This window comes from Aptenodytes patagonicus, chromosome 2 (genome assembly GCF_965638725.1).
Source record: "Aptenodytes patagonicus chromosome 2, bAptPat1.pri.cur, whole genome shotgun sequence".
Lineage (NCBI taxonomy): Eukaryota > Metazoa > Chordata > Aves > Sphenisciformes > Spheniscidae > Aptenodytes > Aptenodytes patagonicus.
The window spans coordinates 12,373,906-12,390,642 of record NC_134950.1 but is presented as its reverse complement, the minus strand read 5'-3'; the positions used below and the strand labels follow the sequence as shown (position 1 = coordinate 12,390,642).

Sequence of the window (16,737 nt, the reverse complement as noted above, 5' to 3'; positions counted from 1 at the left end):
ATGGACACAAAATGCATCAGGTTTAAAGTCTCAAATAATTTTGGTATTTCACAGCAACTTAGTCTTTGCACACATACACAGAAGGAGGAACTCATGAGACTGTGGAGTAGCATTTATAGATGCATCATTATTTAAGCCAGTTGCTTAGATACCTATGGACTACTAAGGTGAAGACTCTTAAACCAAAACTGTTTCCTGCCAGTTCTCTTCATGCTGCTGCAAGAAGCCTTATCTTGGCATCACCTACTTACAGGAGAGATACTACATCGGCACTCCACACTCCCTGTTCCTACCTAAGGTCACTATTCTGAATGACATACCTGAGGCTCAAAGACTGCCCTGCTCAAATCCTAGTGACTACAATCTCTTGGGGGAGCAAGGAGGGGGAAGCTCACAGAAGCTCTCTAGAAGGTGTGGTTTGTTTTGACTGGGGGAGGTAGTCTTCCAAAACAAAACAAAAAAAATCCTTCTGCATTTATCTTGGTTGGCTTTTAAATTCCAAGTTTGCCCAAAACCCTCCATCCACTGCACCCCAATACTATTTTGAAGCAACACTCTGGATGCCAAGGGTCCAGAACACTGAGACAAGGGTAAAAGCCTTAACAAACGTTAAATGAAGACTTTAAAACAGGAGCTTGGGTTTGTGTTATGAGAGCATTAACTGCAATCTGGAGTAGCTCTAGCTATTTTCTTAATATTTTAGGTTAAAAAGTTCCAGAGGCATAGGACAATCAGAGCAGGATGACAATTCCTCAATACTTTATTAAGGTCTTTAGTTTATATACCGCCACTCTGTCAGCTTGTCACTAGACCATGTAAAACATCAGACAGAAGAGGGAAACACATTGGCTAGAAGTGTGATAGACTCTCTGAACAACATTAATGAAAAGTTCTACTCCACAATGCAATCAGAATAGAGTAAAGTAACAGCCAACCTACACAGGTTCTCAAAAGGAGATGAGACCATCCTTCCAGTATAGATGTTTTACTCGCAGCCCTTCTTTATGCACAGACATCCACAAAAGGGACTGACCAACGAGTGGAAAAAAAAAGTGAAGAGCTCCAAAGTCCAGGAAAGTTGAAAAAGGCTGTTTGCATACAAAAACTCAGTTAATTCCAGAAGTTCAAGTGCAAGTGGACTTCTGAGTAATATTAATCACAAATGCCACCAATTTACCATGCAAACATTTTAATTGTTTAAATTGCTCTCTTCCAAGCATGAAGAGACAGAAGTACCACTCCACAGTGGTATCTCCTATGACAGTGACAAAGGACCACCTGCTTATAACTTAAGTGATAAATTCCTGTTTTGTATAACTGAGGCTGAATACCCACAGGATATTATTAACATTTGACCTCCAGCATCTGGTCTAATAAAGAAACACAGAACAGCTTTGCTGTAGTACAAAAGTTTACAGAAAGTTTGACAATTTAATTAAAGACAATACAAAATACGTTGTCTGAATTCAAATAATTTATGTAAAAGTACATGAATGAGAAAAGATTGGTGAGGAGATTTGGGTAACCGTATTATCAGATGCATGTTCTTTGTCCCTAGAGATAACATACAGTCAAAAATACATTTATATTTTAAGTTACAGTAAGACAGCATTTTAAAATAAACACAATTTCAGGTCTACCAGCCCTTTAACGTGAAAAATTCCTGTTAACACAGGACAAACTATAGAATCAAAAAAACAGAGCAATACTGAAGTCTCTGAATAAGCCTGTAGTGTTTGTTTTTCCTTTTATCGAGGAGGGAGAAGACAACAGAAAACAAAGAGGAGTGTTTTGTTAGTGCTCTGTCTTCTCAAGTTAAGTGTTTTAAGCAGTTTGATCAGAGCATCAGGGATTACTTTCATCCATATACCCCAGAAAAACCCACCCTCCTTGTAAGGAGACAGAGTACAGATCAGGAACAGATCTTCCCTTCCACGCAAAGCATTACCACATCCACGCAAGAGTGGATCCTGCAGGCAAAGCAAGCTACCCCTACTGTACTCAGGGTGGCAGCTTGGCCCCAACAAGCACTTTCTCTCAGCCTCCAGCAGAGCCACTATTCCTCTGAAATCACGAGTTATTTCTTCACGTTTGTCAAATATTGAAACCCTAGAAGTCACCTTCTTGATTATGGTATCAGACAACAGCCTGAAACACCCAAGATTTCTTACCATGTGTCACTTGCCCTCCACATTTTTGTGGTTAGCTAAATAGTTTAACAAGACGATACATGATTCTTTGAAGATATTTTAGTTCATTAATTCTCGATAAAAGCATTGGTTGCAGTACAATAGTTTGACATACAGCAACAAAACATACTCAATTTACATGCACAAGCTATTTAACAACAGTACATGGTCTTTCCTATTGTCATTAGAAAATGAACACTACTATGACAGCTGACACAGACTTCTGATTGTTCTCACAAGCTCTAAAAAAAGGGATGAAAACAGTGTTCCATTTGGTATGACGGCAAAGAACAGAGGTTTGGCCACTGCTGGAAGATTCCAATGAAGATGCCAGTGTCATAATGGGAAACAGTGTTGGAATTACTGTAAAAACAGCTACAAAAAAACCTATGCAAAATTGCTTTGATGTGTACTTCGGTTTAAAAAAAGAACATGTGGGAAATGCTTACAGCTTTGTATACAAACATACCAGAAACAACAGTACATGCAGAGGAAGAAAAGTTAGAGTTTAAGGCAAGACAAATGTGTGGATGAGAGAAAAAAAAAAAAAAGAGATCACTGAAGTACTGTAAACCAGCAGCAATCTGTTGGGGAAAGAGTGCATAATTTTCTAGCAGGACTGGTTTGTGTGGGTTTTTTTTTGTGGTTGGAGGTTTTTTTGTTGTTTGTTTTAGTTCAGTTTTGTGGTTTTTTTTTGTTTTTGTTGGGTTTTTTTGGTTTTTTTGTTTTTTTTAAATAAAGCTTCCAACTTTGAAAATGCAAGCCAAAACTCTTCTGCATTTGTGTTCTATGCCTGGCTGAGATTTCTTTCAGTTTTACAGTTTGGTCCAGATTCTCATGGTTTAACGTACAAAGTACAGTACATGCTACTAGGACTACTCACTGCAAGTTTTCAAAGTCTGCTTTTCAAAAAAACAGATACAACACTGTCACCTTCCTTAAAGGTTGATGTCAAAGTTTCAGTACTGCTGTTAAAGGGCTTCTAGAAATGAGGACAGAGAAGTCAGATTTATGACCAACAAATAAGCAGTGAGCTCTGTAAAATGTACGCGTTACAATAAGACTTTTCCTATAGCAAATAAAAGTCATCGGGGACTTATTTTTTTTTTTTAAACATTTCTTTCTAGGTTTCAGAAGTGCTAACAATTCCAGCAATAAAACTTTCAAAGTGCCCTGCCTGTGCCTCTCTTTTTAGTGTCTTTTCCAAATGGTATTCAAACAGGTAAGAAACCCTCTCCTCTAATCAACAGTTATCAGCTTAGCATTATGCTATTGGCAAGTCAGATCCTGAAGTATTATGAATATTCAATAGTTGTAATCAATTTATTCATGACCATATAAAAAAAGCACAGTTACATGTGACTGCACTGTCAGATCTCTAATACACCAAGTAAGACTGCAAAAATAAAAGGCAAAAAAGGAAAAAGGCCTCAAGTCTCCTTTTTTTGTTGTTTGGGGTTTTTTTTTTTACTAATTGTCTCACAGCAAAAAAAAAAGTAGCAAAGGCTTAATCTTAAATATAAAGTTACTATGTGCAATCAGGTCCTTCTAATCCAGACTGATGATACACTTTATATTGTTTCAACTGAACCACCCATTACAAACTTGCAATGCCAGCACTCATTCATACCCTGAAGGGTTCCCAGCCTCATCCACCCAATCAACTATTCACACCTTGTTTTAAGCAGAACAGTAAAACAAGTTGTTTGTGGTTTTGAAACAGTTGGTCTGAATTCTTTAATACCACGCTCAAAACTCAGGACGACAAACTTAAGGATCTCTCAACTCAGTTCTCAAAATATTGTTTACAAAGGAAAAAAAAAGGCATGAATATGGAAGTACAAAAGGTGTTATAACACCACTAAAAAAATGGACTTGGTAAAGAGCCTACACTGGAAACACTTACCTTGTCAAAGCATTAAAATTATCATCTCAGAAGACAATTCAGAGACATTTAGAATTGTGAAAAAAATGCAAACTAGACTGTCATAGATCGCTGAAATATCTAGTCTAAAGGCAGTGCAAAACGATGGCTGGTGAGGGGGCAAGCAGTCAAATTACTCATCACTGACCTCCTTAATAATCTGTATTGAAGGACCTGACGAACAGCAGTGAATTTTTTGTCATGCAATTACAACTGTTAAGCAACCAATATGCAACTGAAGAGTGGTACTGTCATCCACGGTGGATTATTAAACTAATACTCCATTAAAGAATAAGGTCAAAGGGGAAAGTGGTAAACACCAGTTGCCATAAGTGAAAACACTTCAAAAATTTACAATTAAATAAAAAGTTAGATGATATCTTATAAAAAGAAGTACTGAACACAACAAAGCCACAATAAATTAGTGTTTCCATAAAACGACATGCTGAAGGTTTTGTTCCCAAGTCTATACATTTTTTTACTGTCTGTTAATTCCTAAATATTGACAGCATAATTGAATAATTGAGGTACAGTAGTTTACATTTGTATATGTCTTGTAAAAAGGTTAATTTTTTTCTTCCAGTTTTTCTTCCTCATCGCCAAAGAACAACAAAGGAAACATTCCTAAAATGCAGCCAATGGTCACTCCAATAGCTTTACCCTAGAGAAAGGGGGAAAAGATTAAGTTTCTCACTGATCAGTTGTTACTCATTTGCTGTGTAGTAGCAACACAACCAGGAAAACAGACCCTTTGTTCTAGCTTTTGGTTGGGAGCCACATTTTTCTTAGCATGCAGACTAGAAACACAATCTATGAGAGACAGACAGATATGACAAGGTTAGAAACAGCGTGTGCTGTGATAAAAGACAATTCTGAATAAAGAGGAGGGGAATGACCCATGAAGAGCTGCAGAGGTGGTAAGGGAGGAGACAGATTCAAAGGATTAGTAGGATGGCCAGGAAGACAGGGAAGGAAAAAAAAAAACACACCACACAAACCACAAACCACATTTTAGGTGCAATTATAAATGTATCTGCTCACATCTGGTAATGCAAATTATCATCACGGTCAGGAATGAGGAATTCCTTGGAAACATGACAATTTGCAAAGACACAAGGTGAAGACAAAAAAAAGAAAAGTTTGGAAAACATTTCACAATTGACCAGGACATAAAAGTCAACAGGTGAGGAAAGAAATAAGAAAGGCAACATCCAAACCACATCACCAGCAGTAGGTGGATAGTGTTGAGAAACTTGAGACAGCGGGCAAAAAAGAAAAAATGCTAGCATACAGGCTAAGATGCTCAGAAGTCTTTTCACAGAAGTGCTTTGAATGAACTGCAGCGCAACAATAGGCTTTTGCCACAGACTCAGCTTCCACTGGGAAAACTCTTACGTTGGACAGACTAGAGGGCAGCCCACTGACCGCATGCCAATTCTTCCCCGCTCAATGCTTTGATCTATCACTGCTAAAAGCAGACTTCCCCCCCCCCCGCAACTTCTCCTCAGAAAGTATTATCTCTCTTCCCTTAAATCTGCAAAGATATTCTTCCCCATGAAGGCTCATCCTGGCAAAGTGAAATAAATATCTTTTTCTTTAATCAGTTTCTTAAAATCTGTTTCTTTAATCAAAATAAACTAATGGTCTCATTGCTGAAGTGGGACTGCTTCAAATGTTTAAATGTTAATGAAGTAATCATCCTGAAAAATGAATCTGCAAGATAAGTGCCCCATAACTGTAAACCCAGGCAGTGAATATTATGCAAATGCTAAAAGTTTACCCAGGGGAAAGCTAATTTCATATCCAAGCTAATTATAGAATATTAGAAATGAATACATACTAGCAGAGGTATATGAATAGCAAGTGCTTGACAAAGAATGTATAGGAGTAAACTACTAAGGGGTCGTAACGTTCAAATAAACTATCTTATCACAGTAGCCAGAGCTCACACCAGGTATCTGCATAGCATACGTGAAATCATCGCAGAGACTATCCATGTTACTAGTCACTTGTGGCTTGCTGCAGACAAAAAACCACCACCCAAGCCCCAAAGAATCCAGTCTCATGATGCTCCCTCACATAGGCTCACAACTAAACCTTCCAGGAAATGTGCAAAATGTTGGTGGTTGTTAAGTATTTAATGGCAAAAGTGACAAAAAAGATATATCACATACTAGTTTAAACAAAAAAAGCTCCACGCAAACAGTGCCTACCTACAGGATACTCACCAAGTGTGCACTGAGACGCGTTTGCCACATATCAGCTTGTTTGGGTGTCAGATCAGGGATTGACAGACCCAGCCGTGAAGCTAAAGCTTCTACGTAACCTGCAAGACTGGAAGAACAAGAAAACAAGAACAAATGATTTTGGATCTGACAGTATCTTCTAGTGAGGATTCTGAAATATTTGAAGCACTGAACTTAAAATCAATAGCTTTTCCTCCAACATACTGATAAAGCCATCGAGAAGTAAATATGGGAAAGCGTTCAGACCTCTGATGGTCACATTTTGCAATGTAAGTTAACTAATTTTCTCACTGATTTAATATGCAGTATTTCCAGAAAAACTTTATGCAGTAAGACACAACTGGTGTGAATGTTACTGTATTTTTGCAGAGCTTCTAAGTAACCTTTACTGGAGGAAAGGTTACACACATGCACGCATGCTAGTTAGTAATAAGCCTTGTTATTTGCAGAAAAAAATTGGAGGGAAAGTGGGAAAAAGAGGCATAACAGAAAGCTTTATTTTCAGCAATTACGCATAAATTTCCTTTAAAAAAATAAAAAAGTCAGCTGCATCTGCTTATATCAGAAATAGGTATGCCTAGATCTGAAGACATTTCAGATACGCAATTGTTTTATCTGAGGAGAAGGAAATGTCTTCAGATCTAGGCATAACAATCTGAGGAGATATATTAGGTATATTCTATCACAGCAATATATTATATCACAAAAAATGTATTTTTCCATTTTGTATTTTAATGAACGTACTTTTTGTAGAAAAGTTCTAATACTTCTTTAAAAGCAAGCATTACCTAAAGACTACATTGAATCAGGTTAAATGCCAATCCCAATATTATCACTTAAAATACATAATACTGTAATAGCAGGAGAATTATTCTGTTTCAGAACTACGGCATTGCAGTTTTAACCTCGACAAGAACCACCTAATATTCCAACTTTTTTTTAGCAAGGACAGAATGCATTTCTACAGTCATGTAGTTTACTGAAGCAAAATTCAAGAGCTAGGAAAAAAAATAAAGCAATTTCAGCAGTTTATATGTTCTAGTTCAGCAGCACCAACAGTGTTTGCAAGAGAGGAAAAAAAAATATTCTTAATACAAGTTCAGACATACCCCAGTCCAGCTAAATCTGAAACAAGGTTTCCCAAAGCTGCAGCTGGAGGGAGGAAAAGGGAAGAGAAGGGGAGAAGGCGGCAAAGTATTATTTTAATTATAAACAAAACTAACCAGCTCCCCTTCCACCCTCAGTGACCCTCACTCTTCTCAGTGTATATATAGCATAAAAAACTAGAAGCAAGTTTCTTTTATTTTAGAGTTTTTCTTCTGACCTTATTACAGTTTGTAATAACAGCAGTGGACTAACAATAACAGGAAGTGCAACTATTTTTCTCAACTTGTATGAAGAAAACTTGACAAATACAAAAAGACAACACTGACACTTGGAAATCAATGTAGCAACTTTTCAGATCAGAGTTAAAAATGGCCATGCATAGTTGCCAGTTTCATACAGCTAACACTGGATGCCAAGCAAGGCCTTCCAGTGCCTGAAGAGGCACAGGAGCACTGGAAACAGAAGGAGCTATTACTCACATTAAGTACCTTTGATAAACATTTCAACGTATCCATGAACTGTGTCAGTTTAGGAATAAATACTGTACCTATGATTGAATAAAGTTACACACTCATGATTTCACAGCAGATCTTATTGAGATAAGCTTGCTTGTGACTGTCTTGCATTGCAACAGAGGGCTACAAATTTCCAAATGATTAACTTGTTCTGCTATATACATTTTCATTTAAGCTATCTGCGTGCTTGTGAGCAATGCTGCACCTGCAGTTGGTGGGTCCATGAGCAGTTTTTTTTCCTCTGACATTGCAGAGGCACCAAAGCTGTCGAGCAGAGCTTATCAGTTTTGGCCCAGTGCAGGAGCAGGGTGGCTGCTGGGCCTTCCTATGGTATCGCAGAGGCAGAGAAGCCACCAAGAACACCAGCCAACACAGTAAAAGGACACCAACGCTGATCTTCACTTAGCACTGCAAGCAAACAGCAACTTACAAATACATATATACACATACATAAATATCAGACCCTAAGGAATTTAGAGCAGTTCCATTACAGAAATACAAATACACTTTCCTAAGTGACCCAGGATTTGAACTTTTAGATTAAAACCAGCAAGCACTTCAAAAGCTATTTGAACTGAAATTCCATTTCTGCAAATGGAATAGGTCCTTGCTTCAACCATAGGTTGTTTCTTTATTCAGAAAGGCAGCTGCAAGACCAAGGAATGAGCCATTTCCAGCCCTGTGGCCCACTTTCAGCCTAAAATATACAAGTGTGCCATATTAGTCTACACATAGTGTATTTTTATTACTTGCCTGCCATAGTTGAAATTCCTAGGACAACTCCAATTGACAACTCTATTTGGGTTCCCTGAAAAACAAGAGTTTTCTCATTATTTGAGGGATTTGGAGTTAAAATAGACTGTATTGCTTCAACTGGCAAAAGTATTGCTTATTGCTTGTTTATGTTAAGACTGAAAGGATAAATGGGCATTACTGCTACTAGATCCGCACAGCTCCTACTCTCCTAGCATATGTATTTCCCCCTAGGACAAGAGCCTACTTCTGATATTCTTTTAATGTTTTATATTGTTTCATAATGGCCACCTAATGGACAAAACCGTAATTCCTATCTCTGCATACCATTTTCCCCACTGTAATTCTTAGCTGAATCCACAGTGCTGAACGCAAACTTCTACAAATACTGAGCAAACAAATAAAACACAGTATCGTAGCTCCTTACTTTTTCAGTTGAAGAAACAAAATCAGTGAACTGCACGATGAAACAGCAGTACATGGTCCAAAAATAAGAGACAATGTGCACGAATTAAAACATGTTCCAGTTAGATACAGGAAAATGTTTTCCACTGTGAGGACAGTCGACCATTGAAACAGGCTGCCCAGACAGGCTGTGCAGTCTCTGCCCTTGGATCTTCTCAAGACCCACAGGATAAAACAATGAACAACTTCATCTGACCTTATAGCTGACCCTGCATTGAGCAGAAGGTTAGACTAGAGACCCTGAGAAGGTCCCGAGCAGGATCAAGACTAGAGACCTAGTGGGTCCTGCAGTCCCTTCCCACCTGAATTACCCCGTGATTAAGATCACACTGTCAATGATAATTCTACACAAGGAACAGTATCTTTGGCCTTTATCCATCTTCCTGTTCCACTAGTCCATTTCATCTTCCAAATGAACAGGAAAATATCTTGGTGTTACTCAGAAATGCCAGACTACCTCAGTACAAATCAGCATCAGCACTAACATTGCCTGCATCACTCAGAACAAAGGAACAAATCAGTAAAAACCCTGAAGACCTATTCATCAACGCATTATAATCACATTATCATCAGTTGGTACAAAAAAAAAAGTATTGACTACATGATCAAAAGCGTGTCTTGCAGCACAAATTAGGAGAGGGAAAAAAAAGCAAGCCTTTTCTCAATTCAATAAAATTAGTTACAATACTGCCCTTCAGAAGGAACAACATTCCTTTGCATCCTGCAAAGGCTGAATAGAGCATGGACATTTTCTTTAAAAAAGAAAAATTAAAATAGAAATTAGTGAGTTTATACAGAGGGAACAGAGTCTTCCTGAAGCTCTCATTTACTCATTTAGTACTTGAACAATATGAATCTTACTGACTTGATCAAGGAATTACATAATGAACTTACCGCAGCAATCATAATTGCGTTATCCAAAAATCCAAACCCTACAAAAGGTAACGCATTGTGGAAGAACACTAAAAGAAATAAGTAACAAAGAGAAAATAAATATTTATAAGAGAGTTCACTAGTCACACGAACTACTGAAACGTCAGTCTAATACTGCCTTTAAGAGAAACAAAGACAACATACACAAAATCCCTTTCCTACTACTTTTATTAGTGACCTTTTTATTTCTGGCAGGTTTGGTAAAACCCTTTGCTACACGTTAAGTGTTACTAATGGCTTGCAAAGAGCCAATTAAACCAACCTACTCTTTGCAAATACCTGTACAATTTTGGATGGAAGCCACTTATGCCTACTACTGCATAAGAGAAATATTTAAAACTACACAAACTTTGATACTATTTAGTTCTTCCAACCGATGTTGCAGTATCACTGAAGATTGCCAAACTGTCTCACCAGACTCCCTGCATTCTTCTCTTGCTTGAAATAAAGCCCCTTCCTCTGCAAGTCCCTCTCTAATCCAGTGCAAGAGCTCCATCTTCTTCACGCATTCCTAAAAATTCTTATTTTAAGAATATTGCCTGCAGCTAGGCAATTCTTACCAAAACTCCTTCAGCTAAACCTGCAAATGCTAAGGTGGTTTTCACTAGTGTGTCATACAGCGTTAATTATCTCACTATTCAACTCAAACTTCTTGATTTTGTTTGGGCACTATGATAATGACAAGTTAGACTTGAAGCCGCTCCTCAATACATTGTTTAAGAAATCAAGTTCCACCTTTTGTTTCATGCATTTTTTTTCTTTTCACTCCTGAAACTCCAAGTAAACCCTATTTGAAAATATTTTCTAATTGCAGGAACTTGGAACATGCTGGTCTCAATTTCTAACAAGCAGCACAGTGCTACTGTATCGTTCTTTTTTGTCCTGCTCCATTTTCTCTATAAAGTCTTAAGCTTGTAAGCTTCTGATGGAGATGGGACTGAATTTGCACAGCATTGCCTCCAGCTGAGTTTCAAGGTGCTAGCATCATAAGACTAAATACAGCACCGAGGACAGACACATAACTAAAAATACAGCTTAGAAAGTCAGAACTTTTCATTTTTAACATTTAAAACGCATCAGCTATTTACGTTTTTGTCCCCACTTCAGATGGGACCAATAATTCCTATATTTTATGAACTTACAGATGCAAACATATAAAGAGGGAAGAAAGATGAGTGCACGAACCTCACAGCCATGTGAAAAGAAACTGGTATGAGTCCCTTTTGGGTTTACCTCTCACAGACAGCATGAATCCATGATCATAGAAAAAACAAAGCCACGCTCAAGAGATCTTTCATGCTCAGGTACTAGAACACGTTTGGACTTCTGTAACTACTTTCTAAGAACACATACCTTCTTAAATGCACAGGTAAAAGACTAAAGCACAGAACGTACGAAGTTTTCCAAATTATTCTTTTTTTAAACCACTGCAGGACAAAAACCCCAAAAACATAAATAACAAAAAGAGCACAGAGACGCCTAGTATTTTCAAAATGTGTGCACCAAACTCTGGTGCTACAAAGGGAGCTCAAATTCTTACCGAAGTTGACAGAACTTTGGAATCCATGGAGTAAACAGAACCCCAGGGACCAAGCAAAAAAAAACCAAAGAAAAATAAGTGTAGATATCTAGAGTAGGAAAATATTCAACTAAATACATTTGCTCACTGACAGAGTTTAAAAACACAAGATACACTGATTTGGAAACTAAATCAGTGTAATTTGAACGACCATGGTACTATAAAGAATACCAAAGCTATTTCCAATTTCTCTGCAATTTTATCCCACTTCTCAGTCCATTTAAAATATATGTGACAAGAAGCAAGTCAATAGTTTTAAGCTTAAACACAAAAACCCCCACAAGGTACTGCAGCATCAACACCGCTCGGCTTACAAAAGTGTTTGCTGCTGGCTTTGAACAGCACAGTCTCATTTGGGCTTTCTGTCCTACTTTCACTAAATGGTGCACATTCTACAGCTGAGGTGTTATGAAATAAAGAAGGCAGGGTGACTGTTGGTGCTTGCTTTGGTTTTCTGTTATTCCATATGACAGGGATGAGGACAGACCAGCACTTGTAGGAGAAAGGTGAAACAATTCAAGACAGACTGCACAAGTACTGAACCACATTCAACAAACATTCTTCTTTTACCATGTTTCAGTTGTCCTGGAGATGGTGGTGCAACCTCCAATTTCTCTAGAGAAGTCAAAATGAAATGAGAAAGTTAGCTAGTTCATCACAAATTCAGTTAACATATTATAAATTGTTTACCAAATTACTAGCAGGCAAAAAAGCAGTTATGTTATTTAACAGCTTTAAAATTTGAAGAAAAATGCTTCACATCTACATTTTTATTATTTTTACAAAAGATAACATACTATTAAAAGCCACAAAGTCTTAGAATGATATTGCAATATTAAACTAGTATAATGATTATGCAAAGTAATAGCATACATTAGAAGCAGCCCGATAAGCCACCTTTATTACTGAAAATTAGAAAACCACACCAAAATTAGAAAAACCAGGACATCTAAAGACAATTGTATTTTATTATTTGTTTTTAGAGGTCCTCTAAGCATGCATCAGACAACCACCAGAGACAGTGTGCAAAAAAACCCCTACCATTTCTGTTCTGACAGAAGCCGTCTTTTAATAACTAGTGTGAGAATAAAAGAAAAATACTACCATGACATTAGAGACCACTGATTTCAGTAACAGCAGATCAAGTTTGGTCATTTGGTGCACATTTCAGGTATCCTGGCATCAAACCATTAAGAGCCTAGAAGGACAAGGACATCACTCCTGAACCTGACAGAGTACTCTATAGGAAGCTAATGCAGTCTATTAAGAGGTGATGTACAGAACGCAGCAGCTACAGCTACCCATTTCACAGGGGCAAGGGAAAGAAAACAAGCTACTTTTTTAGGCTTTTGTTGTTGTTGTTGTTTTTTAAATGTGGATATTGAGCATAAGACCCCTTTTTAAAGCATAAAAAAAGTTGCCCCAGTATCTTCCAGTATTATGAACCCTGAGCTTTTGACAAGTTGCTTCCATACTTTTGATTAGGTAACTTCTATAGGCAAAGGTAAAAAATGGTAAAACATAAGAGAAGCCTACAACACTACCTCAAGTGTTCAAATTTTACTTGGGGCAGCCAAGTACATGAAAAGACAACGCTGCAAACACAGGCTGTGAATCATTTGAGCATATGTCTGAACTGTGCAAACTAGAGTGAGTATCTCAGCATCCAAGTCACTCCTATATTCAAAGCTATTGTAAAGGAGAAACTAAAATATTCACTTAACTTTGGAGAAAAAAAAATGGTTAGACCATAACACCAATATTCAGCCAACCAGGACACTGACTTCCAAAATGATTTCATTAATCTAAGGTCTGAAACCGTAACAACTTTCAAGCTTTAGCAGTTATTGGAGACCCGCTTCTTCCCTCTGCCCAATAAACTACCTAAGCTCTACAAACACCAGTTGTATTCATCATGCAAGTGGGAGAAGTACAGCCCAAATACTAGAGAAAAAGATTCCCCCCCCCCCCCAGAAAATGCCAAGGAATTTACAAATTAAAACCTCAGGCCGGAGGAGGAACAAAAGAACATCCCATGGTAAACAGAGGGGAGCCCTGCAAGAGCCAATCTTCCAAAGCTGCAGGCATCACTGGTGCCCGACAGCCAGAAAGCTTCAGACCAAAATTTTCAGCTTGTGTTCAAAAAGGATAGGACTGAGGGTGGGACCCATTTTCCCAACACAAACTTCTCCTGCACTTGTCTGCATGTGGCCTCCCTCCATCCTCGCAGCTTAAGCAAAGCTTTTAGAAAAGCATGGAAAAAGAGAGAGCTGTCTGTATACACCAGTACCACCCTTTCAGCAGCTTTTCTCAGAGACAGCAAATTCGTACAACACTAGGGAAAATCAGGGCCGCTTTGAACTAAAGAGATTAACTGAGGCCACAGTTTCCAAAAGCTCTAGATGCCCTGGGGGTGACCAGGCAACCTAAGCCAGTACCGTCACATTCCTGATGAAGCTTTCCTAACCTCCTCTTGCTCCATCCTACTGGATGCCAGGGAGAGAATGAAAACCCAAAATCACGAACTCAAGCACAGAAGGTCACTGACAGAGTGCTGTGCTCCACGGCTTTCTGCTCTGACAGGAAGCTATCACACCAACCAGCGTGGTTCCTTGGCTTCATGTGACACCGCCACTGAAACCATCCCCGCTGAAGTACCATCTATTCTTCAGGTCTAGTTCTCCATATACAAGGATTTAATGATAAAAAGCTGTAACAGCATACATAAACTTCCAGGAAACACTCTATTTACATCTGAGGAAGACATCTTTTCATAGTTTTCCCTGATTATGATATCCAGTTAATTGAGATAATTCCCAAGTGAAGTATTTTGGGTTCCAAGACAGAAGATAGAAGACTATTCAGTTTGTCACACAATACTACAAAGCTCTAGAACATCAGTATTGTGGATTTAACTACAACTGATGTTTGAGTTTGATAACACATGGCAGTCTACCATGTGTTATCAAACATTACACTCTATTCAGTGCAGCTAAAAAGATATTAAAAAGCTAAAAACCAGCACATAATTGATTTTAGAAGCTTATTACCAAAAGGAGAAATTGAGGACAAGCATTTGATAGGAGAAGAAAAAAAACAGCAATCTTTTACATCTATGAATAATGGGAGTTTCAGGTCACGTTAACTAAAAAAGACACAAACCTCCTCCTTTAGAGCATAAATCAAGGACTATCTTGGGTTGGTTTTAAAAGGAGGGAGGCTGGGGGACACTACTTTGGGGGTAGAAGAGAGAGGAGTTAGTGCAAAGTAGAAGGAAACAGCAAGGGATCAAATACGAGCAAAAATTATTTCATCATTGACATAACCTGTTTTGGTGGTGTGGGATTCTGCTAGTTTTGGCTGGGATAGAGTTAATTTTCTTCACAGTAGCTGGTATGGGGCTATGTTTTGGATTTGTGCTGGAAACAGTGTTGATAACACAGGGATGTTTTCGTTACTGCTGAGCAGTGCTTACACAGAGTCAAGGCCTTTTCTGCTTCTCACACCACCCCACCAGCGAGTAGGCTGGGGGTGCACAAGAAGCTGGGAGGGGACACAGCCGGGACACCTGACCCCAACTGACCAAAGGGATATCCCGTACCATAGGACATCATGCTCAACATATAAAGCTGGGGGAAGAAGAAGGAAGGGGGGGGGGATGTTCGGAGTGATGGCGTTTGCCTTCCCAAGTAACCGTTATGCATGATGGAGCCCTGCTTTCCTGGAGATGGCTGAACACCTGCCTGCCGATGGGAAGGAGTGAATGAATTCCTTCATTTGCTTTGCTTGGGTGCATGGCTTTTGCTTTACCTATTAAACTGTCTTTATCTCAACCCATGAGTTTTGTCACTTTTACCCTTCCGATTCTCTCCCCAACCCCACCAGGGGGGGAGCGAGCAAGTGGCTGTATGGGGCTTAGTTGCTGGCCGGGGTTAAACCACGACAGGGATTCCTCCTAAATACCCATTTTATGAAGCAGGGCACCTAAGGTGCTTCAACAACACTAGGGCAGTTAAACATTAAAAGAGAGGTTCCTGAGGACAGCATGGTGACACCGTGCTCTGGAGACCAGACTGCTCTTGTCCAGCCATAGGGAACTCTAGCGTAGGAAATAGCATCTTCCTGCTGCATGCATAAGAACTTTATTTTTTATAAAAGAGCCTTGCTAAACTCATCCAGAAGCATGCCTGACATACAGCTTCCCTCATCATTGAGATAAAAATTAATCTGGGAAAAAAAAATCTGGGCTCACATGTATTAATGAGACAGGGATAGGAGAAGTCTGACAGAAAAAGATCAGATAACTAAGCACAGGTCAACCCTGTTCACGGTCCAGAGAGGGAAACTCCAATCCTGACACACTCTCTGCCTGAGCCAGGACACACGTCTCTATCCTGGAGAGGGTATCTAGTCCCGTGCTGCTCAAAGCAGGGCCAAATCAGACCAGGTTGCTCAGGACCTTGTCACACGGTACCTGCAGGACCAGACGCAAGGAAAAAGCTGTCCTCTGTGGAGCACCAAAACAAGCCTTTAAGCACAAAGAAGACTTCACTGACAGCTGAAGTACACTCCTCCACTGCGAGGTACAGAGCACTGCCTGCTATGGGGAAGGGGGCTGGACCAGCTGAGCTCTACTTGCAGAGGCCAAGGCTTAGTTTAAAGCTGGGACATTGGGAGGAAAAAAAAGAATTAAATCAGAAAGAATTAAATAACCACTGTGGCATGAAAGCAAGTAACCTTTTTACAGAATCACTTCCAATACCACCTCTTTAAAGTATAACATACTTTAAAACTCTGCAAGATATGAAGGCACCAGGAGAACACATCTCTTGGAGAGCCAAAAAGATTCTTTAAAGCAATTTTTTAAAACTCTAGATAGCAAAATGTATTTCAGAATAGCGTATTTATTCACAGGAAGCTGTTCTGACTATTTGAATTTTCAAGGCTCAGCAAAAAACAAGAAAAATCTTCAGAGAGTACGCAAAGGAAACATGCCCTTCGCTTGTTTTACTGGAGGGAAAACAAA

At 38.9% G+C, this 16,737-nt stretch overlaps 1 protein-coding gene across 4 annotated transcripts in view; it reads right to left on the bottom strand.

Annotated features, from left to right (window-relative positions):
* Positions 1 to 742: 742 nt before the first annotated feature.
* The window catches only part of TMEM65 (transmembrane protein 65), a 38,714-nt gene continuing 22,719 nt past the window's right edge, over positions 743 to 16,737 (bottom strand). For all 4 annotated transcript variants that reach the window (XM_076329133.1, XM_076329134.1, XM_076329135.1 and 1 more), the window contains 6 exons: positions 12,282 to 12,326; positions 10,094 to 10,161; positions 8,735 to 8,789; positions 7,469 to 7,511; positions 6,342 to 6,447; positions 743 to 4,774 (listed from right to left, as the gene is read on the bottom strand). In XM_076329133.1, coding sequence (XP_076185248.1) covers positions 4,679 to 4,774; positions 6,342 to 6,447; positions 7,469 to 7,511; positions 8,735 to 8,789; positions 10,094 to 10,161; positions 12,282 to 12,326 — 413 coding nt within the window. In that variant the 3' untranslated portion in view covers positions 743 to 4,678. The remainder of the gene's footprint in view (positions 4,775 to 6,341; positions 6,448 to 7,468; positions 7,512 to 8,734; positions 8,790 to 10,093; positions 10,162 to 12,281; positions 12,327 to 16,737) is intronic.